The sequence below is a fragment of the Sitophilus oryzae genome, unplaced genomic scaffold, assembly GCF_002938485.1.
Source record: "Sitophilus oryzae breed Bouriz unplaced genomic scaffold, Soryzae_2.0 scaffold_860_pilon_pilon, whole genome shotgun sequence".
Taxonomy (NCBI): domain Eukaryota; kingdom Metazoa; phylum Arthropoda; class Insecta; order Coleoptera; family Curculionidae; genus Sitophilus; species Sitophilus oryzae.
Window position 1 is genome coordinate 1,879,586 of NW_022147484.1, and position 27,524 is coordinate 1,907,109.

Genomic DNA, 27,524 nt, shown 5'->3' on the forward strand with positions numbered 1-27,524 from the left:
AAAAAGTTATAGAAGTGAGCCACTTTTGAGACGCACCCGGTATATAGAAGATAATTTAGAGATCCTATATGGAAGACTACAAATAATCCTCTTATAAAAAATATAAGGAAGTTTTAAATCATATACCATATCAAGTATAGGAACCGTAGAATTCACTCCCATGATGGTTTTTACAAAGAAATAATATTAATCACTCATGACACAAATTCTTTAAGACACCATTTTTTACTGAGATTCCTTGACAATCTATATTTTTGATTCTTAACATTAATCTTCACCAGAAAAAGTCTATAAGCAATACCTATCATTTTTAACATTGTAATTTGCTGTTGAAATTTGATCAACGACTATTGAAGCACTTTGTACTTTGCATGGTACCTACTTCCTGAGCTTAAATTTGTAAATAAACAAGTTGGTAAAAAAATTAACAGTTTATCTTACAAAATTATGCAATAACTATATCTGTATTTAAAGCTTTATATTACAGTTGGTCGAACTTTTAATGCTTCTAAGAATGGATGGTCAAAATATCACATAATAATTACTGTTACAGGTCAATCATTTTAAAAATGTCTTATCTCCAAAATATTGCGTCTAAATTATTTAGTGTACTCAGTCGCAAATTATTATTTAGCCATGTTACTTAATTTATTAATTTTTTCAGTTAGTGTAAGTATACAATGGGTGAGTTGTCATCCTAACCCCCATATTGTTATTGTTGGTAGTGGAGCAGCTGGCGTTGCAGCTGCTACAAGACTGTTAAAGAATAATTTCACGAATATAACGATATTGGAAGCTGAAAGTCGCATTGGTACGTATATAATACAAAAACCTAATAACAAATGGTTTCTCAGCCATGCAGATTTTCACACTCTATGTGTGAAAATCTTTTGAAACGACAAAATACTTTTGAATATGTGCTAGTTCTTGAAACTTATTTAAAACATATTCTTAATTATTTTTGAGTGACATGTTTGGAAATGGATGATTACGTTATCAAATCAAAATCATTAACATTAATTTATTTACCAAACAAAACAAATAATTTAGCTAAAATTTGGAATCTTTCAGAATCGGACCATTAACACATACATTGCTACCTATTTATTTAATTAAAATTTGTTCAAAACTTACCACAATCCATATTTTACCCACCGAATAAGTAATATTCTGAAAACCTCCCTTAACTTCACTATTAATCTATCTGAGAAAACTAGAGTATAACACAGTCATATTATTATTATCAATCAAAAATCTTAGATATGAGATATCACACACTAAAATAAAGATTCCCAAATTTTAAGACTGTTGTTGGTTGGTGTACCTATGTCTTAAAACGTACTGGCAAAGTTTACAGAATAACTGGTATAGTAAGGTATTCTAGTTTTTTTATTGTTAAAGGATAAACAACTTTTTACTGTAATATGGACGAACATTTTTTATGGAGACATTTTTTTTAAATATGGAGAATATTTAATAGGTATATGGTCAAAATTATTAATGTATTTTATCTCGAATTTGAATCAAATACGATTTTGTTAATTTCATATAACATATGAACTATTATGTACTTATTACTTATTATAAATAAATATGTATGTACTTATTACTTATTATAAATATAAATACATACATATTATACCGGGTGGTACCTACATCGTCGTTGGAAACATAGGAAATCCCATGGAAATTTTGAACTGTCCAAATATTGGCTCTCCTTTTAATTTTACAGCTTAGTCGTAAATAGGAATTTTAAAGGTCTGCGTATGCTGAATACGTATACCGATTTTAACAATTTAAGACAAACCAATTTTAAGTAATTTAGGAAAAACTGCATCTATTTTTTTAAATTAAAACTGAACAGCTAACAAATGCAAAACCAGGTAAATGTCAACATACCTTAAGTTGTCAACCTATTATTTTATCATTGTCAAATGTAATTTATTGTGCTGTAGCCCAGTCAAATTAGAAAAATCGGTGGAAAAAAATCCCACAGTTTTGAAAATGGTTTTAAATGATTTCTCTAGACTTGGTCTGATATGTGTCAAAAGTCCCCAATGATAGACGATGAGGTTGAGGAGAGGGGAGGTGTTAAATGTCACTTTTATGACTATTTACAGGGTTGACAAAGGTTGAGTTACAGGGTTGACAAAATCAACTCTATTTCTCATATTGTATTTTCGCATTTAAAGTCTAAATTTAACCTTTCTTATTAATAATAGAAGGATAATAGTAATACCGTATGATCGAAAAAAACGTCGTCCAGTTGGCTTGGAAATGACGATCGATGACATTTCCCATATAATTTTACATATAAAATGACAGCGATCTTCATTTCATAGCCATCGCGGACGCCGTTTTTATTCGATCATACGGTATATAATAGTGTTAATATAATAGTAGTATTAAGGGGTATCAAGTCTTCATTGCATCGTGACTTTTTGTCTTCCGTTGGAGAACACTAGTGCACACAGGACTTACTAACTTAACTGCAAGTTAAAGATTAATGCCTGCCAGCTTTACAGTAAAAAAGTATACCAGCGCAGCTGCAAATAATGTAGAAAGTGTACGAAAACCAAGAATCATGGTTTATGGTCCATGATTGCTCAGAGTTGAAGATTTCTCTCCCTGCCTGCAGTAAATTTTTCTAATGTTATAGTAGCATTTATATAACACATAACGAAGCAATTGAGACGTTAGCATTTGAATTTTGATTCCCCGAGGTTGTATATTGCGATGATATTCTACCTGATTTCTTCCTGTAGGTATAGTGAACGTAAGTGTAATATTTACGTATCTGCACTACCCAATTCATTTCGCCAATATAGTATCAGTCTTCCCTTGCAGAATTTCAAAGAGTCTTAAAAGCTCATATGAAAGTCTGATTTCTGAATCTTCTCAACCTACAATACTTGAATACAATAATGATATCCATACCAGTGATATACACATACATAGGTATAACGTGAGTCCCCATACTTTAAAATTATCTATATTATTCCACATTATTCGTTTTAGACAAGTGATGTGTATTCAATAAAAAAAGTGATTTAAATTTACTATTTATAATAATGCATGTATCGCTTACTTTTTTATTTTAGTAGGTCTTTCAAATTCCTTTTTTAATTTTGTACAATATCGTATAATATATTATGAAATTTAAATTACAAACAATCTGTGTTATTAAAGATAAGGTGATTTAATTTTTATTATAAGACTTTTGAACTAAAGAATTTTATGAAGGTATTTCGGACACAAAAATTAATTCACAAACATAATAATTTACTATTATTTTATAAATGTATTATTATTTATTTTGTTTCTGTAATATATTATTATTATTATTATTATTATTATTTACACAATAGAAAGCGGTATAAAAATACCGATGAGTCTACTGTCTTTTTATGTTGCGCGTAATTTTTTCGAGTTTACTGGCCGTAATGCAAGCGTACAGAACTCAAGGTATTCATTTCTTGATCAATTTTGTTTTTAAATGAGTTGAGAGTTGGTACTGAAACACTTTCTTCTGACAGCGAGTTCCACGGGTACACTATGCGGTTAGTCAAAAAATTTTTTCGCTGGAGTTTGGACGATCTTTCCTTTTCCAGGCGTCTGCTGTGGCCTCTAAGTTGTGGAGTTTGGCAAGGATGGTATATATTTAATGGGCAAGTGTAGAAACAATTTAGAATTTTGTAAGTCTCTATCAAGTCCCCCCGCAAACGCCTCTGTTTTAATGTGGTGAGATTTAACATCGCAAGACGATCTTCATACTCTAGATCCTTAAGTTCATGGGGCATTTTTGTCACCTTGCGTTGAATTTTCTCGATGAGATCAATATCCTTCTGAAAATAGGGACTCCATATTATTTGACCATATTCTATTTTGGGTCTAATGTAGGACTTGTATATCTTTAAAATAAGATCAATAGAGCGGTCTTGAAATGCTCTTTGAATGAAATAAAGAAGAGAATTTGCTTTTTTAGTAATCTTTGATATATGCACATACCATTTTAGGTTTCCAGTAACTGTAATCCCTAGATCTTCCTGTTGTTCTACATGTCTTAGACTTAATTCATTTAGGGTGTAGGTTTTGTGCGTACAATTCATTCCAATGCTAAGAACAGTGCATTTGTCCTCATTCAGTTTCATTCTCCATTGTTTGGCCCAGGATTCCACCAACCTTAGATCATGCTGAAGATTGACGTAGCTCGTTTCGGGATTTGCATATAACTTTGTATCATCCGCAAAAAATATGATATTCGTTTTTATGCCTCTTGCCAGATCGCTGATATACAGGAGGAACAACAGTGGGCCCAACACAGAGCCTTGAGGAACACCGCTGGTCACTTTGTGTTTAGTTGAAAGAGATCCGTTTATTCTGACTTGAAGTAGCGTCGGGTTAGGAAGTTTGATATAAGTTTGAATAAATTCCCTCTTATGCCGTAGTGGTTTAGTTTATAAAGAAGCATCTGGGGGGTACTTTATCAAATGCCTTTTCAAAGTCAAGATAGATGACGTCTGTTTGTTGGTTTCTATCAAAGGCTGCTGTCCAATCGCTAAGACAAGATGTCATGTTCGTTATTGTGGATCGACCAGGAAGAAATCCATGCTGTGTGCTGGGTAAGACATCTTTTTCCATTAGGTATGGAGTAAGTGTGCGGATGATTACCTTTTCCATGCATTTACAGATGCAGCTAGTTAGACTAATTGGTCGGTAATTACCAGCTAACTGTCTGTCTCCCTTTTTGTGAAGCGGTGTAACGAAAGAAAGAGACCAAGTATCTGGAAATTTGCCAGATATTAGTAAATCATTAAATAGACATGCTAAAGGTTGTGCGAGGGCATGACAACATTTCTGAAGAAAAACAGTCGGTACACTATCTGGACCCGGGCTGCTGTCAGTTTTTAATGATTTTATGGCTTCGCTAACGTTGAGCTCTGTAAATTCTATGTTAGTAATCTCTTGCAGAAGCCTAGAACTCTGTGAAAGCGTTGGAATGTAAGAGTCATTGGTTGTCGTAAAGACTGATGCAAACCGGTGTGCAAATTCCTCAGCAATGTCACAGTCGTCCATGATAGGTAATCCATTGTTGGGGTTTTTAAGAGTGAAACTGGATACTTTTGTAGACAGAGTCCTATTAATATATTTAAAAAATTGTTTTGGTGAGCTGGAAGAGGCGATAGATTTTTCGTAGTTTTGTCTAGCACTGCGATTATGTTTTTTAGAGTGTTGTTTTCCGTCCTGTATGCAGTATAGTTTTCGGGTGTTGGCGATTTAATATATTTATCCCATAATTTTCGTTTGTTAGTAATTTTTTTAAAAATATTCTGATTTATCCATGGTTTTTTAGAATTTATTATTTTAGTTGTAAATGGGACAAATTTTGTAATAGCTTCGTCAATAATTTTGGTGATTTTTTCATATCTGTTTTCTTCCAAATGTGAAGGGTCAAAATTCAAGTTTTCTGCAAGAAATACATTTATTTGTTCATAGTTGGCTTTCCAAAAGTTTTGTTTTCGTATTTTATTGGTAGATCTAGTTGGATATTCGAGTTGCGTTTTTCCAGTAATAACCAAATGGTCACTGCGGCCCAATGGTGAATCACTTTCTATGTTGTAAATCAGTTTCTTATTATTTACTAGAAACAAATCCAGAAGCGCATCCTGATCACCCCTGAAACGTGTGGAAAAATCTATTATTTGATAAATATTCGTTTCATTAAAGCTGTCCAAAAACAGTTGATTTAGTTTCTCAGTTCTATATAGTGTTTTATTGTTCCAGTTGATTTCAGCATAATTGAAGTCTCCAGTGATGTAGACTGGTACGTCCTCTGCACACACCTCAGCTAATACATTTATCATATTCCTGTCTGATTCTTCGTTCGAGTGTGGTGGCCTATATATACATGCCACAATAAACCTTAAACCAGCAATTTTGATGTTCAGCCATACTGATTCAATAGGACTTATGGTTCTATATTTTTTGGATACACTAGAGTATATTTTCTGTCCATTCACTTGTTCCTTTACAAAAACACACACTCCACCGCCTCTTTGTTGATTGCGGTCTTCCCTAAAAATATTATAACCATTGATATCTATCAGACTGTTTCTAATGTCAGCATTCAACCAGGTTTCAGTTATTAATATGCATAGAGGATCGTGTTTTTTAATTGAGATAAAGAATTCGTCGACCTTATTTACTATGGAACATACATTGCTATACCAGAACGACGCCTCTAGAATTTGTTTATTTAGTTTTTTGGAGTTGTACTCTGATTAACTTTTACAAGCTTTGGTGTAAAATCAAAACCTTGATATCTAATTTTATAATTGTTTCTTCCTTCCTTGGTATGTTGTTCCAATTCGTGCAGGAGTTTTTTGAGATGGTTTCTTTGCATTGGTGTTTGGTCTCTCTTATATATATTCCATCATTGTTCTGAAGTTTGCTTTTTTTCGCTTCAAAATCGCTTAAAACCGTCTCCTTGTCTTCAAACTGGACTTTTATTGGTCTTTTTTATTGTGATCAATTTTTCCCAAACGATACATTTTAATGTTTTCTTTCGAAATATTTAGCTTAATGGGCTTAAGTATTTCAGCTACTGCTTCCGCGTCTGGATTCTGATTTTCAGTATCGGTCCCAGGTTCAGAAATACCAAATATAACAAGATTGTTTAGACGCTTTTCTCTCGTGTATTTCCTCTATAGTGGGTGCGATATTATCTTCCCTTCCAAGATTTATCTCACCTTTAGTGATATTTTCCAGTTTTTCCTCCAGTTTCTGGAAATTTCCATGAAGAGCGTTTGATTCATTTTTTATTTTTACTATGTCAGCAAACGACTGCTTGGATTGAATTGATTTTTCCTTTAGTTCATTTATTTCCGCTTGCAAGTCAGCAACCTTAGCTTTTATCGCAGGTAACTCTCGAACTACAGTTATGCAATCTGTACAGAAATAAGGGAGCACTCTGGATATCATTGACAGCGCCCGTATCTCAGTTGAAGAAAATCCTGCACAATTTCTGCACAATATGACTTTGCACATATCGCATGGATAGCCAAAAAGATCACTTTTAGTTTCTTTAAAAATACAAGCGGCACTACATTTCGAACAAGATCCAGTCATACTTGTTTATATTTTTTGTCCTCTGTTGTAAAAATAACCCGAACGTGGAATTTTATGAGTTGTTTGGAATTCCGTTTTATTGCAAGTTTTTTTATTATTTGGTTGATTTTTTGTTTAGATTTATTTGCAATTTAATATAATATAAATGCACTTTTCCACAAGTAGGCACCGTTATTAAAAACTAAACTTTATTCCAATCAGTTCAAAAAGTAACACCATCTGTTCGACGCGAAAATCGCGAAAAAATACGCACGGAAAATGTCCAATAACAGTCCAAATACCGGGAGTAAACTCGACACGCAGCTATCTCGACGAATATTTAGTTTACATTCTTGTACATAACGTTTTTATATGGTTTTTATACTTTTAATTACACAAAAATACAAAGCAAAATAAATGAACAGAAAACATTATTCATGTTAACAAATAACTTGCGCAGTCAACAAGTGATTTATGTGAACGCATCACGTCTAAAATTTATAAAATCACAGTATATACTAAAAGTTATACTTAATACTTAAAAAATCATGATATCGTACTTCTTCAACGCTATTTGAAAGAAAAACGTGCAATGAAAAAAAGTCTTTAAGGATTTGGAATATGCCATTTGATTTAGTATCCAAATTTATGAATGGCATAGTTCGGAAACCATAAGCCCGGGAACAAAAATGTATAGAATCTCTTTTATAGATAATTTTGACAGCTTTATTTTTATATATAGAACGTTTTTCGGTAGATGTCATAGTTTCTGAGATATAAGCATAAAAGAGAGTGAAAAAATTGACATTTAACTCCTTCCCACTCCTCGAGCTCATCTTCTATCTTCGGGGACTTTTGGCACATATCAGCAAAAGTCTAAACCAATCGTTTAAAACTATTTTCAAAACTGTGGGAATTTTTTCCACCGATGGTCCTTTTTTTATCTAATTTGACTGGGGTACTGTCTACACTACTACGTTATAGCCTTGTAAGGGTTATAGTGCCTACCCTGAGTGTCCCCAAAGTGTATTTTTGTAATTTAAAACTGGTTTGAATGAGGTAAAAGCTTAATGTTTAGAAAATACAATTTGACATCGACAAAATTATAGGATGAACTTAAGGTACATTTTTCTTAAATTACTTAAAATCGGTTTGTCCAAAAAATTTCAAATTGACGTGTACGCAGTGTACCTTTAAAAATCCCATTTACAACTTCGCTGTAAAATTAACAAGGGAGACAATATCTAGAGAGTTCTAAATTTGCATGCGATTTCCTATGTTTCTAACGATGATACACCACCCGGTATATTATGCATTATCATAAAAACTTAATGTCGTTCTAGAGGTTCAAATTTTAATTTAACTTTGCTAAAAAAATGTACGTATTTAAAACACAATACATACATATTATATACATAATATAGGGTAAAAGCACCAGTGAATGAACGCGTTAGGATTTTTTCAAGTTACTCGCCAAGTGTAGGAACCATATGATGAGATAACGTTTACTAAAATTTTTTAAGGGTTCTGTTATAGATTAGAAAATAATACTTGCAAACACATCTTAATAAACTTTATTTACTATTAAGAAAATAAAAAAAATATCCCTGACGACTCTGCCGAGAAACACAACACTGTCTTTCGTTTCTCAAGTACACCTGAACTCTCCGTATCATAGCCGGGTAATTTTTTTATTTTAATGAAGCTATAAGTAAATTAAAAATATATCGTATTTAAACGTTTTTATATTTTATTAAGATTTAGGACAGGTTTTTTACATAAAAGTTTAGAAAAAACGTCTTAGAGTCCGAAAAGGATAAACATAATAAAATACACGTTATAGAAGAAATTTTATAATCGAAATTACGTAATTTTTGAAATTAATAATAAATTATTAATTTTAGTCAAACATTTACAACCCCTAATATTAATCAAAACCGGATCTATTCCACAGATATAATAGAATCGGCGACAGGGAGAGAAAAAAAAATGATTGTTGTAATTTTTTTTCTAGTTAAGTGATGTCTTATTATGTAAATTAGAGAAAACATAAATCTGTTCCATTAAAGCAAGGAAGGTGATAGGAAGTGGATAAAATAAAAACTACATTTATTTAACTCGGTACTGTCTTTATTATACCGGGTGCGGCTCAAAAGTGGCTCATCCCCATAATTTTTTTATATTTTCAAATAAAAAAACAAGATTTAGTATGTTAGTATATGAAATAAATTAGGATTGATTGACGCATTCAATTGTTTTTGGTCACTTCCTGTGTCACCGGAAATGACTATAACTTTTAATTTTTAAACGGCACCCTCGGTATATTTCTACTTTATTCGATAGAAAATGACACTCTGAATAGAATGACATATAATATGTCAACTTTTGACATTTTCGCATATGGTTTAATTGTAATTGTAACACGCGGTTCATAACGACAATTTGACTCGAAATACCAAGTGTGTGGTATCAATATATTCATAAAAAAATGCTTTTTCCAAATATGCTAATGAGTCACCCTTGTTAATACGATTTGTACATCTTTTAACCGGCCTAGACAAGACACGAAACCTATTAGACGATCAAAACTATTTTTCCAAGGCTCCTTGATTAAAACTTAGTGGATTGAAAAAACTGGATTGAAATTTAAAATAGGATATGTTTTTTAAGCGACAATGTCAAAAAGTTGACATATGATATGTCATTCTATTCAGAGTGTCATTTTTTATCGAATAAAGTAGCAATATACCGAGGGTGCCTTTTAAAATCAAAAGATGTAATCATTTCGGTGAAACAGGAAGAGACTAAAAACAATTGAATACGTCAATAAATCCTAATTTATGTCATATACCTATTAACATACAAATCTGTTTTTTTATCTGAAAAATAAAAAAGTTATAGGGTTGAGCCACTTTTTGAGACGACCCGGTATATTAAAAAATATTGTTTCATAATGTAATATCATTTTAAAATTCTTGTATGTTATTTTAGATTCTGAAGATAATTTTAGAATAAACCGGAATATATTTTTAATAAAAACATTATTAATTATTAACAGGGTTATAATTATGATTTTGTTACAATGTAAGTAAGTAAATAATGTAATGTAAGAGAAAAAATTCAGATTTTACATTTTACTAAAATATTATCTAAATAAGCGCCTTTCTACAACAACGCCACTGACTCCCAATGGGTAAATTGAGAGTTGCCTACCGGTCAAAAGTCGTTTCAAGACTTAAATGGATTATTTAAGTCAAATTTCTTGCAAATTTGGCACTGGCGAACCATATTTTATAGTTCTTGAACAGAAAAAGTCAATAAAATAAACACTTAAGCACTACAAGCTAAGAAAATGCGTTAATACAGCCGGGGAGATAGCGGCAACAAAGCTTTACCGCACACGTGCGACACGTACTACAAGGTAATAAATGAATGAATAGGCTCCCTCGCCTCTAATCGGTGTTGTCATATTGTAAAGAACTTATCCTTTTTAAACAGTATCCGACTTATAATTTAGTAGTATAAGGACTATTTAATACATCTATGGAATATTAAAACCTACTTTATTAAACTGTAGTATTAATATCTCAATATATGTGTATAACAAGAAAAAAAATATTGATAATATTAAAGACGTGACAACATAGGCTGGATGAGGAAGGCTCGGTCGACTGTACCCAGAAGTAAACATGTGTACAAAAAAGGTTGTTTGTCCCTAAGGTTTGTCCGCGTTGAGATGTAAATAGTGTAGTCTATATTTTATTTTAAGTCTATGCATACAACACAAAACACAATACGATACAGATGCCATATGACGTCATAGGAAGGCCTGGAAGTAAGATGACTATCATTTTATATTTATGTAAAAATAGTGATGAATATCATCGAAAGGTATTTCCAAATCACCTTGACGGCATTTTTTTCGATCATACGGTACTTGGCACAGATATGGCATTTTAGCCCCCTGCATTAGAAGATTTGGCCTGCGGATTTGGTCTGCAAAGTTTGCCAGCGCGGACTTGGACTGTTACGTAGGCACCGAAACTCTCGCATTTTGATGTGCAGACTTTTTATATTGTTTTATAGCAGTTTTTATAAACATAAATGTTTATCGGATTAAACACTGGGAATAAACACTGCCGCTTAGAAAGAAAGCGTTACAAGTCCGCCGACTGTATCCTTCGGTCGTTTTTTTAAACCAATTTAATCTGACAGATCAAGTCAAGACTGATCAAGCGGATTTAGCCTTTGACAAGCTTGATCCAAAAATCACCAAAGGCTACACATTTGGTCCGCCCCACAAACGCCGACAACACCCAAGTCTGCAGGCCAAATCCGCAGGCCAAATCATCTGGTGTATGAGGACTATTAGATATATTAAAGTTAAGATTTGTAGTTAACAATTTCTCACTTGTAGCAGTTTGCCAAGTAAAGCAGATGAAGCAAAGCTTTTCTTTAAAAATTGCAGTACGTAGTAAAAATTATACGTACTTATAGTTAATATAAAAAATTTGATCTTTGTGTATGATTTAGTTTTTAAGAAACGCAATTCTTCTTTTCCTGATGTATGATAATGATACATATTAAAAATAAAACTTGACTACAAAGTCGTGACTATAGAAAATAAGCTTTTATTGTTGCATATTATTGTTTTCCTTTACAATTAACCACGAGCCGCTTTTATCACTGTTACCTACTACCTATCTACCTAATGACTTTAGCTGTCTAGTTTTAGCTGTAAAGTATTCTACGAGTATATAAATATGACATACAGTTTTTTCCTGAGATTTATGTCGTGTTGTGTGTTATTTTTGAATAATTTCAATGAAACGGTAAACGGTAGTCGTGTATGAGGTACTATAACATCTACAGATTTCAGTTATAGCCTTAACAATAATTTGTATTCAGATGGGTATTCGATTGAAACTAAAATACAAACAAATATCATACAACCGAAAAAAACATCGGCAGAGAAGGCTTGAAAATGAAGATCGATGTCATTTTGTATGTGAAATGATATGAACGTCATCAATTGTCATTTTTAAGTCAACGGGACGCCTATTTTCGATCACACGGTATCTATAATTATTGTACGGTACAAAATAAACCTGTTTGATGTTTCAGGTGGTAGAATCCATAGTGTAAAATTTGGCGAGGCTTACGTTGACTTGGGAGCTAACTTTTGCCATGGTGAGAAAAATAACATAGTTTATTCCCTTACAAAAGATCTGGGAGTGCTGAAAAACTTTCCCACAGAATATCGATTTCTCAGATCCAATGGAGAAATTTTAGACAAAGCAACAGCGAGTAAAGTAATAAAGTTTGAAGAATCAGTCGCATTTCTGGAAAAACATGAAAAATGTAAAAATCTGAGTTCTGTTGGAGAATGTTTGAAGATCAAGTAATATATAAATTTAATGAAAAAAATCCATTTATTATTACTTATATTACAGTTTTTTTACTTCTGGCTTTAACTAATTTGAATGGGTTCATATATTATTTCAGTCATAATACAGGGTGGCGCCACTCATACGCCGCGCCGTGGAAGGTCCAAAGAGAAGACAGTTTTTATTAAAAAGAAATTTTGTAAACATATTATATCGGTTTATTTAGAGTATTTTTAAAAATACAGAGTGTCCCCAAAAAAAGTTACACATCAAAGTTGAATTTTTTTTGCAATGGAAACACCATATACCTGGCGCGTCTCAAAAGTGGCTCACCCCCTATAACTTTTTTATTTCTTCATATAAAAAACGATATTTGGTATATTAGTATATGACATAAATTAGGATTGATTGACGTATTCAATTGTTTTCGGTCACTTCCGAAATGACTACAACTTTTAATTTTTAAATGGCACCCTCGGTATTTTTTTACTTTATTCGATAGAAAATGACACTCTGAATCGAATATATATAATAATATTATATAATATATCATATATCAACTTTTGACATTTTTGCTCAAAAACAAATTGTATTTTAAATTTTAATCTAGAGTGCCATGGCTGTGTTAAAAACACTAATTTTTAATCAAGGAGCCTTGGAAAAATAGATTTGAGCGTCTAATGTTTTTAGAGCCTTGTCCTGGCCGGTTAAAAGATGCCCAAATCGTATTTTTAATCATATCTCAATTTTTTTCAAATGGAACGAGAGGGCTCATTAGCATATTTGGAAAAAGCATTTTTTTACGAGTAATTTGATACCACACACTTTGTATTTCGAGTCAAATTGTCGTTATGAACCGCATGTTACAATTTCAAATAACCAAAAAAATGTCAAAAGTTGACATATTATATGTCATTCTATTTAGAGTGTTATTTTCTATCAAATTAAGTAAAAAAAATACCGGGAGTTAAAAATAAAAATTTGTAGTAATTTCCGGTGAAACCGAAGTGACCGAAAACAATTGAATATATCAATCAATCCTAATTTATGTCATATACTAACATACCAAATTTCATTGGTTTATCTGAAAAAATAAAAAAGTTGTAGGGGTGAGCCACTTTTGAGACGCACCCGGTATATTAATTTATTTTCGGATTCTAAGAGAAAAATAAGGAAGGCACGATTTATTAGAGAAGTATATGACTAAAATCTAAGATTTTTGACATATTTAACATTTTCTAAAAATGAAAAACAAGTTTGGAATAAATTGGAATTTACCCGGTATGGTCGTTAAAATAACTATGATATTTTAAATCAAATTAAAACTGGTCCCAAAAAATCATACAAGAGGAAACAAAATTAATATTGTCACCTTTAAATGCAAGTTATTCTTATATTTTAAATTGGACACCCAGTATATTATTCAAATATTTAATGGATAATTCTTGTCTCTTCAAAATACTATTTAACTTTGCCTACCCCTCAAACAAAGATTTTCCTAGATATTTTCATTTTTAAGATTTAGTGTCAGTCGACCTTTATTATTTGATAAAATCTAGGTGGCTGAAATATGGCTGACATTACTGCAACATAGCTGTCAAATTAGTTCAACTTTAACAACTAGTTATCATTTTGTACCAGTTATAACAAAAAAAAATCCCAGAAATTTGCCGAAAATGGAAACTTATCCTATATTAGAGAGAATTAACATGATTCTAAAAAATTAAAATTAAATAATTGGTAACTGCACGTGCATTCGCCAATTAATGCTTGAACGCTATTTATTTATTGGGTTATGTTAAAGACAGTGTTTACATGTTTACAAAACTCGACCAACTACTTATTATCGACAACATCAAAGAAATTATTGTAGCTGTCTTTCCAGATGGAACTCCACATATACCTATTTTCAAGATATTTTGAAAAGAGAATCATTTTATGCAGAGGGAATGATTATTAAGTTTTTATGAAGAGGAAACGAAGCATTTTGAGCATTTGATTTCATCTGTTTTTTATCACATATAATTATACGTTTATATCTAGCTCTAATTCTGTAGTAATTAAAATATGTTTTAAATTTGTATCTTTTTTATAACCATTGAAAAGTTTACTCCACATCCTTTAATTTTTGTTAAATTAACAAACGGTATATCACGGCTACCTAGATTTTATGAAATAATAAAGAACTACTGACGCAAAATCATAAAAATAAAAATATCTAAGAAAATCTTTGTCTAAGGGGTAGGTAAACCTTAATAGTATTGACTATTAAGGTTTACCTACCCCTTAGACCTTATATGATACTAATTAGAATAGCTTATTCTTCATTTTCACAAAATGTAAAATATGTCAAAAACCTTACATTTTCGACATATGCTTCTTTAATTTTTTAAACCATTATATTTTTTTTTTAATTTTTTAACCTTTATTTTTTTTCTAAAATACGGAAATCAACTGAATAGTCCATTACGAAAAATCCAACTTTGATGCACAACTTTTTTGGGAACACCCTGCAGAACTCTTTAGTTGGAGTACCGTTCTACTTGGAGCCTTCGCGTCGTGAAGGTGAAGTCTTCGAGAGGCGCCATGCCACCGTGTATACAAGTATTTCCAAATAATACAGTGTGTTTCAAATTTTAGCGTGTGATTTCTCATCAAGAGATATGAAAAGAAGTTCCTATAAATATGGGTTGGAAAGTGCATAATTTTAAATATACAGGGTGATCCCCTTTACATTTTTTTGGAATCGTCTTAAATACACTATAGCCGATTTTCTTGAAATTTGTCAGTGTAATTTTTAGTAATAAGGATCTAATTTACGCCTAACTAAATTATATAATATATGTATATATATATATATATATATATATATATATATATATATATATATATATATATATATATATATATATATATATATATATATATATATATATATATATATATATATATATATATATATATATATATATATATATATATATATATATATATATATATATATATATATATGTGATTTCCCTTTGTGTATATGTGATTTCTCATCAAGAGATATGAAAAGAAGTTCCTATAAATATGGGTTGGAAAGTGCATAATTTTAAATATACAGGGTGATCCCCTTTACATTTTTTTGGAATCGTCTTAAATACACTATAGCCGATTTTCTTGAAATTTGTCAGTGTAATTTTTAGTAATAAGGATCTAATTTACGCCTAACTAAATTATATAATATATGTATATATATATATATATATATATATATATATATATATATATATATATATATATATATATATATATATATATATATATATATATATATATATATATATATATATATATATATATATATATATATATATATATATATATATATATATATATATAATTAAAGCAGTGTCCCCCAGGAGAGACCTTATCCAAAATAATTGTGAAAAAATGTACGCCAACGACTTATTTTGAAACTTTTATATATTTTTCAACTAAAAATATTGTTTTTTCTTATACCATATACATGTCTAGTACTGTTTTGCAGAAAATAAATTTTGGTTCCAATTTCAATGCAGGTGTCTGGACCCCATTAAAAAATATTTAAAAAATTAAATTTCAATTTGCAACTAGAGTAAAGTATTAAAACACGTTATAACAACGTTAAACAACATATTACAAATTATAACATTGGTGTTCAGAGCTATCTACAGAAGATGCTGAAAATATGCCCTTTCATTTCTTTATTTTTTTTTTAAGTTTAACATTCGCTATATTTAAAATTAGGTATGCATTTTCGAACCCATGTTTACAAGAACTTTTTCCTTATTTTGTGATGGGGAGTCACCCCCTGATTTGTCCTTGCATTTTCGAAACACTCTGTATAAAACATTTCGGTTAAAGTAGGTCCTACACATGGTACAAAGAAAACAAGGTATGATCGATAGCGGCTCCAATTTCGTTAAGTTTGCGCATACCACCTGTGACGTCATACGCCATACAAAAAAATATCCATGTTGTTCAATTGCCACTAATAAAAAAAGACCAAAAGTAGAGAAGAATTAGGACATAACCCCAAAAGTTATGTCAAATCATCGAGCTTGACATTTAAAAAATTATTTTCACATTTATTCTGTCATCTGTTTGACAATTTGAAATTGGCGCGCGGAGCCTGCCGACCAATGGTACCGTTTATCACCTGTGACGTAGTGACCAACCTGCGCAATATCATACCTTGTATTCTTTGTATCATGGGTCCTACACTATACGTCCAACGTTGGAACCAACATTCGGCACATTTTTGAACAATGTTAGACAATACACATAATTGGCGAATGTGTCACCCACACGATGTGGCAAATGTCCCACGTTGGAAGGTGTTTGCCAGATCGTGTGAGACTGGCTTAATGCCAACGTACATTCATATAGGTATCAAAATTATGATGATGTTTACTTGTGCTTATTAACGTTTTCTTATGTCAAAAAAGTACAAGGAAATTTTTTTATATAGAATTAGGTATTAACAACTAACAGAAAAATGAGATGTCATTCTGACATTTTATACCGGATGGTGCATCGTCGTTGAAAAGTAATATAGGAAATACCATGCAAGTTTTAAGCTGTCCAAATATTGGCTCTCCTATTAATTTTACACCGTAATCGTAAATAGGGTTTTTAAAGGCTGCGTATGCTGAATAAACATGCCAACTTTGAACATATTTGTATAAGCCAATTTTATGTAATTTAAAAAAAAACGTAAAAAATTTTATTTTAATTTATGCATGTTACTTATGTATTACAAAACAAATGTTTACAATTACATTATAATCCATTTTGACGTTTGTAGAAAAAAATATTCTTTACTCGTCGGCGATCACTAATACAAAATCAATCAAATATTAGATATCTAATTGGTATTCACACTATATAATTTTCTGTTTACCTACAGGTCCGGGGATTTTATAAAGTCAGCAGAAAATCCCAAAGAAACCGAAATATTTTCAGAGGCGTACGATTGGGTAGAGAGCAGCGTATGTTCCTTAAACGCTGCATTCGATTTAAACGATTTAAATATAACCTCTGCTTTCCAAGACAGCGAAGGTGATCAAAACCTGAAATGGAAAGGACATGGTTATAAAACGATACTCGATATCATGATGGAAAAATTTCCAAATGCAGAAAATCCATTGCCAATAGATGAAAAAATCTTTTTAGATAAGGAAGTTACGAATATAACTAACTGGCGAGAAGATACAGCAACTGTTTTAACAAATGACGGTGACAAATACGAAGCTGACCACGTCATCTTTACTCCCTCTCTGGGGGTGTTAAAAGCAAGCCATAAAAACTTGTTTGAACCTGATTTACCTGAGGATAAGGTGAAGGCTATTAACGGTATAGGATTTGGAGCAATTGTGACAATAATCATGCATTTTCCTGTGAAATGGTGGGATGGTCCAGCTGATTTTCCCGTGATGTGGACTACGGAACATAAAGAAAAACTTAAAGAGGTAGGAATATTACAATATACATGTAGGTACCTACCTACATGTATATTGTGCCTACGGGTGCGTCTCACCTACGGGTGCGTCTCAAAAGTGGCTCACCCTTATAACTTTTTTATTTTTTCAGATAAAAAAAATGAGATTTGCTATACATGATACAAAGAAAACAAGGTACTATGATCGATAGCGGTTTCAATTCCGTTCAGTTCGCGCATATCACCTGTGACGTCACTACGCCATACAAAAAAATCCATATTGTTCAATTGCCACTAATAAAAAAGACCTAAAATAGGGAAGAATTAGGACGTAACCTAAAAGTTATGTCAAGTCAATGAGTTTGACATTGGAAAAGTAATTTTCACATTTATTATGTGTCATCAGTTTGACATTGGCGCGCGGAACGTGCCGACCAAGTGCCGACCAATGTTGGCGATATCACCTATGACGTAGTCACCAATCTGCGCAATATCATACCTTGTTTTCTTTGAATCATGTTTGCTATGTTAGTATATTACATAAATTAGTATAGATTAGCGTATTCAATGGTTTTTGGTTACTTCCTGTTTCACCGTAAATAACTACAACTTTTGATTTTTAAATGGCACCATCAGTATATTATTATTTTATTTGATAGAAAATGAATAGAATCTCTGAATAGAATTACATATCATATGTCAACTTTTGTCGTTTTCGCATAAAAACAAATCGTATTTTGAATGTCAATCTACAGTGCCATGGCTGTGTTAAAAACACGAATTTTTAGCCAAGGAGCCTCGGAAAAATATATTTGATCATCTAATTTTGTTCGTGTCTTGTCTTGGCCGGTCTAAAGATGTCCAAATCGTTTTTTAATCATAATCTCAATTGTTTCAAATGGAACAAGAGTGGCTCATTAGGAGATTTGGAAAAAGCATTTTTTTACGAATTATTTGGTACCACACATTTGGTATTTCGAGTCAAATTGTCGTTATGAACCGCATGTTACAATTTCAAATAAACCATCATATACAAACTAAAATATATGGGAAACTGAAATTGAGATCTTTGAAAGGACTTTTTCACCGCAACCAGTTATACACAAATTTGTTAGTTCAGTGACGAACCACCGGTCGCGCTTAAGGCGAAGTTTTTTTGGCACTTCAAATCAAATCAAGTCAGTTCTAATCAAATAAATAATATGCACCGTCAAAAATCGAAAAAGGTTTTACTGAAATTTTAGTGATTGTTTAAACTTTTTATTAAAAACAATGATGGAATCAGGCCGTAAACCCTTTCACGAGCCCTTTCATAAGTATGTTGTGCCGGCGCCGGCGTGCATGGATTTGTTTTCCAAAAGACATACATTCTCGAAGAACGATCCTACATTATTCCAAAAGTGTATCAAGTGCGAAACCTTAAAATGGAAAATACAACACAGCAAGATATTTAAAAGATTTATAGAGTTTGTGATTTACATTTTTATAATCAAGATTACGTACCTGGAATAAAAAGAGGTTTAGAAGTTAATTATCTTCCAAGTGACTTTTTATATACACCAGTTTATATGGGTAAGTTAAATAGTTAAAAATTTAGTTAAATAAAGAACGTTTTCAGATATTTTGATCTAATAAAATTAAAATAATCTTTTAGATGATCAACCTACTGGTAATTTGGTATCCAGTGATGTCGATCCAGGTACAAACCTTGTATTTAAAAACAAACATTTGTTGTAGAACTTGTTGGTGGACCACTCTCTCGTTGGAATTAGACTTGTACTGTTACCTGAGAAAAGCAGTAACTGAAAAGGGTAGGTACCTACACCGCACCGTGGGCCAAATTAAAATCGCAAAATATTCAGTAATGAAGATTATTTAAAAAAAAATATCATATCAACTTTATAACAAAAAATATGTTAATTGAGCTGTAAATAAACAAGTTATGGCACTGGCTACTTTAATTTGGCAGAGAGTGATTCAATAATTATTAGATATTCCAAAGTTTATTAAAAATGTTAATATGTATTACGAATCCAAACTGAATTTGGTTTATTAAAATTATCGTTTTAGATTTTTTAAATTGTATCTATCATTTTAGAGAAAGGATCAGATATCCCAAAACCAGGAATCTTCCAGAGTGCCGATGATGCAGTTTTTGCGAGTGCTTTATTAGCAATTGTTTTTGAATCCTGCTTATAAAAGGATTTTTACGTTATATAAACCATACTCGAGGTTTTTTTGATGTGTCACATAATTATACATATTTATTTGTTTCAGATCGGAAGCATAACAAAGGAATCGTACAACCTGTGAATTCAGTTTAATTACTGAGATCAAGGATGGTGAAACATTCATTATGATTATACAGAGCTACAAAGAGTTATGTTAAGAACCCAAATTATCATAATGAATTGAGGCGAGACAACACCTGGGTAGAAATTGAGGAAAAATGCAGAATAAAAGGCATTTTTATATGATTACATGAATCCAATGTTTTTATCAAATCGTCACATAGATAATATTTCTCTACGCGTAATACTAAAATTAAAAAGGCCAGCTTAAAACAACTTTAAATTTTCATCGCGTGCGAAAAAACAGTGCTTCGCATGGCTTCGGCTTCGGCGCGCTTCGCTTAAGTGCGCATCATACTTTAAATGTTTGCGAAGCGCCGGCGCCAGAGCCGGCTCGGCCAAAATGTCATTGGATTAATTGCATGTATTTTGATTTTGATTCTTCGCGTTACTTCGCTTTAATCCGTAGGTCTGCATTTTTATACCATTGATCCAATTCACGTTTTTTCGCCGCGCTTCGTATAAGTTCGCGACAAAACTTTGTTAGTTGTATTTTATATTATTTAATGCTATTGTATTGATTTATTATTATTATTGTATTTATATGAAGAAGTTAAGTAGAGCAGTGCCGTGCGAGCTACGTCTGAAGAAGAAATTTTATTTATTGTATAATTTGTATTATTTACTTTTTTTATAAAGTTATTACTAATAATTATTATTAAACATATCCAGTTAATTATTTTTATTTTATTAACTATAGCTGTTTTTTCTATCTATTTCATATTTTTTGATGAGGATAAGTTAATTCTAAATGAAACGCCACCTGTTTGAGAACAATACCATATAATGGAGCGATGTAGCATTTAGAGTAACTTATTCTTATTAAAAAATAAGAAATAGAAGAAAAATGACCTATTTCTGTACAAAAAAATAAATTACGTTCCAAAAAATTGATAATAGATGGCGCTAGAGTGGACAAAACAACATAGTTACCTGTAGTTAAAATGTAAAGTTTCCTGTAAAATAAAATAAAATTGTATCAGAAGTTCTCTATTTGTATCGAGAAATTCTCCAACAGACGGTATCATTTCAGTTTCCTATATATTTTAGTTTGTATATGTAAACCATATGCGAAAAAGTCAAAAGTTGACATATGATATGTCCATTCAATTCAGAGTGTCATTTCTATCGAATAAAGTAAAAAATACCAATGGTGCCATTTAAAAATCAAAACGATTCATTTCGGTGAAACCAGGAAGTGGCCGAAAAGAATAAAATAAATACGTCAATTAAACCCAATTTATGTCATATACTAACATACCAAATCTCGTTTTTTATCTGAAAAAATAAAAAAGATATAAGAGCGAGGCACTTTTTAGACGCACCCGGTATATCTATTTATTTTTTACCATAAAAAGCTTAACTTAATAAATTTTTAGCTTAAACGCTTTTTAGCTTAATAAATTTAGAGTTTAAAGAAATCAATTATAAAAAAGTATACTACAGAAAATTAAGTTTGAAACAATTTCTTTAGGAAAATCTTGAATGGTTGAGTACCATGACTGGTACAGTACAAGCAGAGAACAACACCCATGTTATTCTGTCATGGTATGGGGGAAAATATGTTCCTCACATAGAAACTCTCTCGGAAGAAGAAGTACGCAAAGGACTAATTCATCTCTTAAATTTATTTTTTTCGCCAAGATTTAATGTTACTATGCCGGACAAAATCATTAGGTAAAAATTGAATCTTTAACAAAATTTAGATATTTTTTTATTTTATTAATTGCCCTTTAAAAATAGTCAGATCGTTCTTTGCTACAATCAGATATCTTCATTCTTATTGGAGCTGCCTTCCTCTGGGTTTGCAGCAAGAACCGAGCAGCTCTTCGAGCTCCCAACTTTGGCTAGCAGAATATGTTAAAATGAAGCTGCCTGGTTATTGCAGCAATCTCTTCAATTATTCCCATGTCAATTTACTTGCTGATTTAAAAGCTGAAAAACAGGATTGGTTTAACTACCTAAGAATAGACGAGGAAACTTACTACAACTATTGAAATTGATTTCTTCGAAAAACTGCTACAGTATGAAGTATGATGCGCGTCATGTATGTACCAATGGACTTTCTACCGACGGAACCGACGACCTCTTGTCTTGCGGTTGATGAGATAAGTGTCGTCTTAAAGTTGCTAAACTGATCAGTTTTGAGGCATATGCTCGTGGGTGCTCCGCACTCACTGTTATCCTCTCGTAGATGCTAGAGCACCCGAGCACCAACGCAGTCGGCGACCCTGAATAAACATATACTTTTATTTCTTTTATGAGCTTTTACTTAACTTCCAACGTTTGTATGTTAGTTGTCCATTTCATCAAGCTTTTATAAAATCGTTTTTAAATTAATTAATTTTAGAATTTACTTTGGAGGGCTCGAATAATTCTTAGATAGTATTACCTAATAATCATTTTAGATTAATTACCTAATTATCATTTAACCAAATTTAAAAAAAATATCACCTTTTTTCCAGAACACTGTGGTATTCCAATCCTCATTTCAAAGGTACATACTCGTACGAATCAGTAAAAGGTTTTCTGAAGGCTGGGGTCAAATTACCAGAAACTTTATCAAAACCTTTATTAAAAAATAATAAAAACCTATCAATATTATTTGCGGGTGAAGCAACAAGTCCTGATCACTTTTCAACGGTTCATGGAGCAATCGAATCAGGATACAGAGAAGCAGATAGATTAATAAATTTTTATAACACGAAATTATAACATTGTCATACAGTTTGTTTAATAAAGCGTTAACATGTTTTATATATTATATTGTTTTTATTAGGAGTAAAAATTACACTTTTTGTAGCGAAGCTGTGCATTTAACATACAGGCGAGATTTTTACTCCGAATAGAACATGCTACTTTTTTTTCAAGCGTCATAAATAATTGTTTAAACAAATTTAAACGTTACAAATAATACCGTATGATCGAAAAAAACGGCGTCAGCGATGGCTATGAAATGAAGATCGCTGTCATTTTATATGTAAATTTATATGGGAAATGTCATCGATGTTCATTTCATAGCCATCGCTGACGCCGTTTTTATTCGATTATACGGTATAAAAATATTTAAAAGTAATACCTTGTACCATGTAAATATCGAGAAACTATGGCTACGCTCGTTGAATTTGACACTTCATGTCAGGTTAATAATATATTTTCATACTTTTATGCTTAGGCGTAGAAGTGCTTCACTTTTATCATAGACTAATGTCAAGGGGGTGCAAGGGGTAGTGAAGCGATACATATAGCCTAGCTTACCCAAAAGTCGACCTCACCTTCACGCGGTGCACCCTGTTTACACAAACGAGGCTCTGACGTCCGAGTATAGGCGGCATAACCTTATACAATCCTCAGACCTACCATCTTTTTGGGGAAGAGGAGTAGTAAACTACTCCTAGCCGGCCAAGAACGTAGCACAAGGGAACTATCGTCGCGGTCCTCACTGTGCCATAGTCATCTAGTGCTACAGTTGCAGCCAAAACTGTGCGGCAGCGTAACCGTTACAGTTAAAACTTTTCACGCTGCTAACACACATTAATGATGGAACATTCGAGTGGGACAAAATCATCATCCGGAGGTAAAATACCCCCTCAATCGGATCTCCGGGAGGGGGTGCCTACTCGAGTGTGTCATCGGAGAAACAAAAAACATCAATGTTTCACGTTTGCGGCGTGGAACGTCCGCACTCTACTGGACAAGATAAATTCTAAACTAAATGTAGATGTTGCCGCTTTTACCGAAACACGCTTCGCGGATGAGGGTAGTCTCACTAAGGAGCATTACACCTTCTTTTAGAAAGGTCACCCCGCAACACACAGGAGAATTCATGGCGTAGGCATTGCAATCAAAAACGAAATCGCCAACAAATTAACAGAGATTGGTGTAAGATGACCCTAAGGTACCCCATATCAGACAAATCTTACACCAGTCTCTATTAATTTGTTGGCGATTTCGACACCATTACCTATTGATGTCTTCGAACGTCTTATGACCCTAAGGTACCCCATATCAGACAAATCTTACGCCATATCAGACAAATCTTACGCCAACATCATTAGTGCCTACACTCCCACCCTAGACGCTAAAATTGGGGATAAGCATAAATTTTACCAAGCTCTACAAAATGCTCTCCAACGAATTCCAAAACACGAACGAGTCATTTGGCTAGGTGACTTAATGCTCGTGTCGATAGACAACAGGAAATATGGCCTGACGTATTGGGAAGACATGGAATGGGAAACGTGAGGGGTGTCTCACTATTGGAATTACCTGTACATTTTCTTGGCAGTCACTGGCAGTCTGACGGCAGTCGCTTAAAATAATTACATGGCAGTCATAGGCAGTCTTCTTTGCAGTCATTGGCAGTCGCTTGGCAGTAAAATGATATTTTGGCAGTACATGTACATTTCTTACACAAGTGAGACACCCCTCGGGGAAACGTAAATAGCAATGGTGAACGCTTATTAACAACATGCGCAGAGTATAATCTTTGCATCACCAATACGTGGTTCATGTTGAAGGACAAGTTTAAAGGTACCTGGAAACATCCTAGATCAGGCCACTGGCATCAATTGAACCACGTAATCGTTCGAAGGACGCATCTAAAAAATGGCAGACTCACAAAAGCCAGAATAGATGCCGAATGCGGCACTGACCGCCGACTTTTAATTTCAAAAATGAAAATCCAGTTAAAACCCAAACATCCACACTGTAAAAAGCAAAACAACATGATCAGATTGAACATACGGGGTCTAGAGACCAAAATACCGCCGACGCCCTTCGGGAAGCCATCAAAGAATCACTTCCACCGATAACTTCAATCTCAATCTTGGAAGCTGAACAAGACTGGACACAATTAAGGGATACGATTCATAAAACTAGCGAAGCAGTACTGGGAAAGTCCAACAAAAATAAACAACCAGACTAGTTTAACGAAAATCAACCTCATATACAGACCTTATTGGAACAAAAGCATAGAGCACATCAAGCAGTCACTGCAAATCCACACAATCCAAGGCTAGTTTGTTTTAACAACTTTAGTGCAGCCAACAACACGCTTCGAAGAAATCTGCGCCAATTAAAGGATGATTGGTGGTCACAAAAGGCTAATCAAATTCAAGAGTACGCCACGCATCACGATAATTGTAAATTCTTCGAGGCTGTAAAAGAAGTATACGGCCCACCCAAGAAGAGCTGCCCAATCATGACACAAAATGGCGAGCTTCTAAAAGAGGAAGAACAAATTAGAAAATGCTGGAAAGAGCATTACACCTATATCCTTAACCAAGAAAACAACCCCAATATGGAAGTACTAAACACAATAAAAACCTCAGTATAACAGCCTCGATGTTTTAGAATAATTAATAACCCCAATAACAGAACAGGAAATAATGGCATCCATAAAACAGCTTAAAAACAACAAATCAGCTGGCTGTGACGCGATCCCGGCGGAAATCTATAAGTGTACAAGTAAAGAACTTATTGGTCACCTTAAGGCTCTCTTCGATGTCATATGAGTACCTCAGGACTTTTGCAACGCGAATATAGTGAATATATTTAAGAACAAAGGAAGTGCATCAGACTGCGGAAATTACCGGTGAATTTCACTATTGGCTATCGGAGGAAAAATTCTTGCAAAAATTATGTCAAATCGCCTGCACCCACATATAAATCCTTCCAGAATCGCAAACGGGTTTTCGCACCAACCGTCGATTCCATATTTTCCATCCGTCAACTACAGGAAAAAGTAAAAGAGCTGCAGTCTAAACTTTATGTTGCATTCATCGATCTAACAAAAGCCTTCGACTCTGTGAACAGAGATGCACTTTGGGCAATTATGAAAAAGTTCGGAGTACCCAACAAATTTATTACAGTGTGTAAAATCCTCCATAACAACAACCAGTCAAGAGTGTCACATCACGGATCACTGAGCGATCCCTTCCTAACAAATACAGGAGTTAGGCAGGGATGTGTCTTAGCGCCTCTCCTATTCAACATATTCATGGCAGCGCTCTCTATTATAGTGGACAGCAAACTGCAGGAGAGAGGATTGGGCATTAGATACAGATATGACGGCGGTCTGTTCAACATAAAAAGACTCAGGGCAAAAACACGTACAAAATTCATCATGAAACTTCAATAAGCTGATGACTGCGCTCTAGCTGCAAACACACTACAACAATTACAAGAAATGTTGAACACATATACCTGGGCATACGAGGCTTTGGTCCTTAAGCTAAACATCGACAAAACCAAAATCATGTGCACTCCCCCGGAAGATCATAACAAGAATCTATAAAAATCGGAGAAGAACTATTGGAATATGTATCGGAATTTAATTACATCAGCAGACTGCGGAAAAGGCCAATATATATATATACCGACTCTGAAATTCTGCACAGGATTAGCAGCGCCTCAAGAGCATTCTGGAAATTAAATGACAGGGTTTTCTACAGTCATGACTTGAGTACAAATACGAAACTTGCAGTGTACCGAGCCATTATAATCCCTACCATGTTATATGGAAGCGAAACCTGGGTGCCGCACCGCCGACACATGAACGCATTAAACAAGTTGCAACAGAGACACCTTAGACAAGTCTTAAGAATCCGGTGGTTCCATCATGTCTCAAACGTATCGGTCCATGAAAAAGCTAACTGTGAGAGTATTGAAGTCATGGTTACAAAATCCCGCTTAAGATGGGCTGGACACGTATGCAGAATGCAAGAAAACCGCATACCAAAATCTCTGCTTTACGGTGAGCTTGTAGACGGTAAGAGGAGGCCGGGTGGACAACTCAAAAGGTACAAGGACATTTTCCACGAAAACTTAAAGAGGATTAACATGAAGAATCATTGGTAAGAAGCAGTTCACAATAGAACTCAATGGAGATGAATTGTAAACTCAGTTAACAACGACAACCAAACCAAAAAGTAAAGAGGCAACAAAGTAATGAGATTTTTGAATGTCCGGAGTACGGTAGACAAATAACATCACGTATCGGGCTTTTCAGTCACAGAAAAGCTCATGAAAGAAAACGCCTTGCGTGACCATCTTTTGATGCGTGCCGAATACTCGTCAGCGAGTAATAGCAGTATCTATGTATGTATGCTGACTAATCATACTTGTACTACTTTTATGCCTAGGCATTAAATAGTTATTTGTGTAACTAGTGCAAAAAGGATATATTTATTTGTTGCAGACGCATGAATT

The 27,524-nt window shown here is 33.0% G+C and overlaps 1 protein-coding gene and 1 long non-coding RNA gene across 3 annotated transcripts; both read left to right on the forward strand.

Annotated features, from left to right (window-relative positions):
• Positions 1 to 611: 611 nt before the first annotated feature.
• On the forward strand, positions 612 to 23,071 carry LOC115890272 (spermine oxidase-like). Of its 2 annotated transcripts, none has more exons than XM_030910453.1 (5): positions 612 to 811; positions 12,232 to 12,508; positions 17,431 to 17,992; positions 21,787 to 21,989; positions 22,778 to 23,071. In XM_030910453.1, exons 1-5 carry the CDS (start codon positions 637 to 639, stop codon positions 23,025 to 23,027), a joined length of 1,467 nt encoding a protein of 488 aa, XP_030766313.1. In that variant the 5' UTR covers positions 612 to 636; the 3' UTR covers positions 23,028 to 23,071. The 2 variants fall into 2 exon arrangements, with proteins under 2 accessions (XP_030766313.1, XP_030766314.1); XM_030910454.1 differs by lacking the exon at positions 22,778 to 23,071 and adding an exon at positions 22,056 to 22,726.
• On the forward strand, positions 19,374 to 20,101 carry LOC115890274. Its single transcript, XR_004051614.1, has 3 exons — positions 19,374 to 19,533; positions 19,616 to 19,772; positions 20,060 to 20,101. It is a non-coding gene; the product is annotated as an uncharacterized LOC115890274 (long non-coding RNA).
• Positions 23,072 to 27,524: the final 4,453 nt, after the last annotated feature.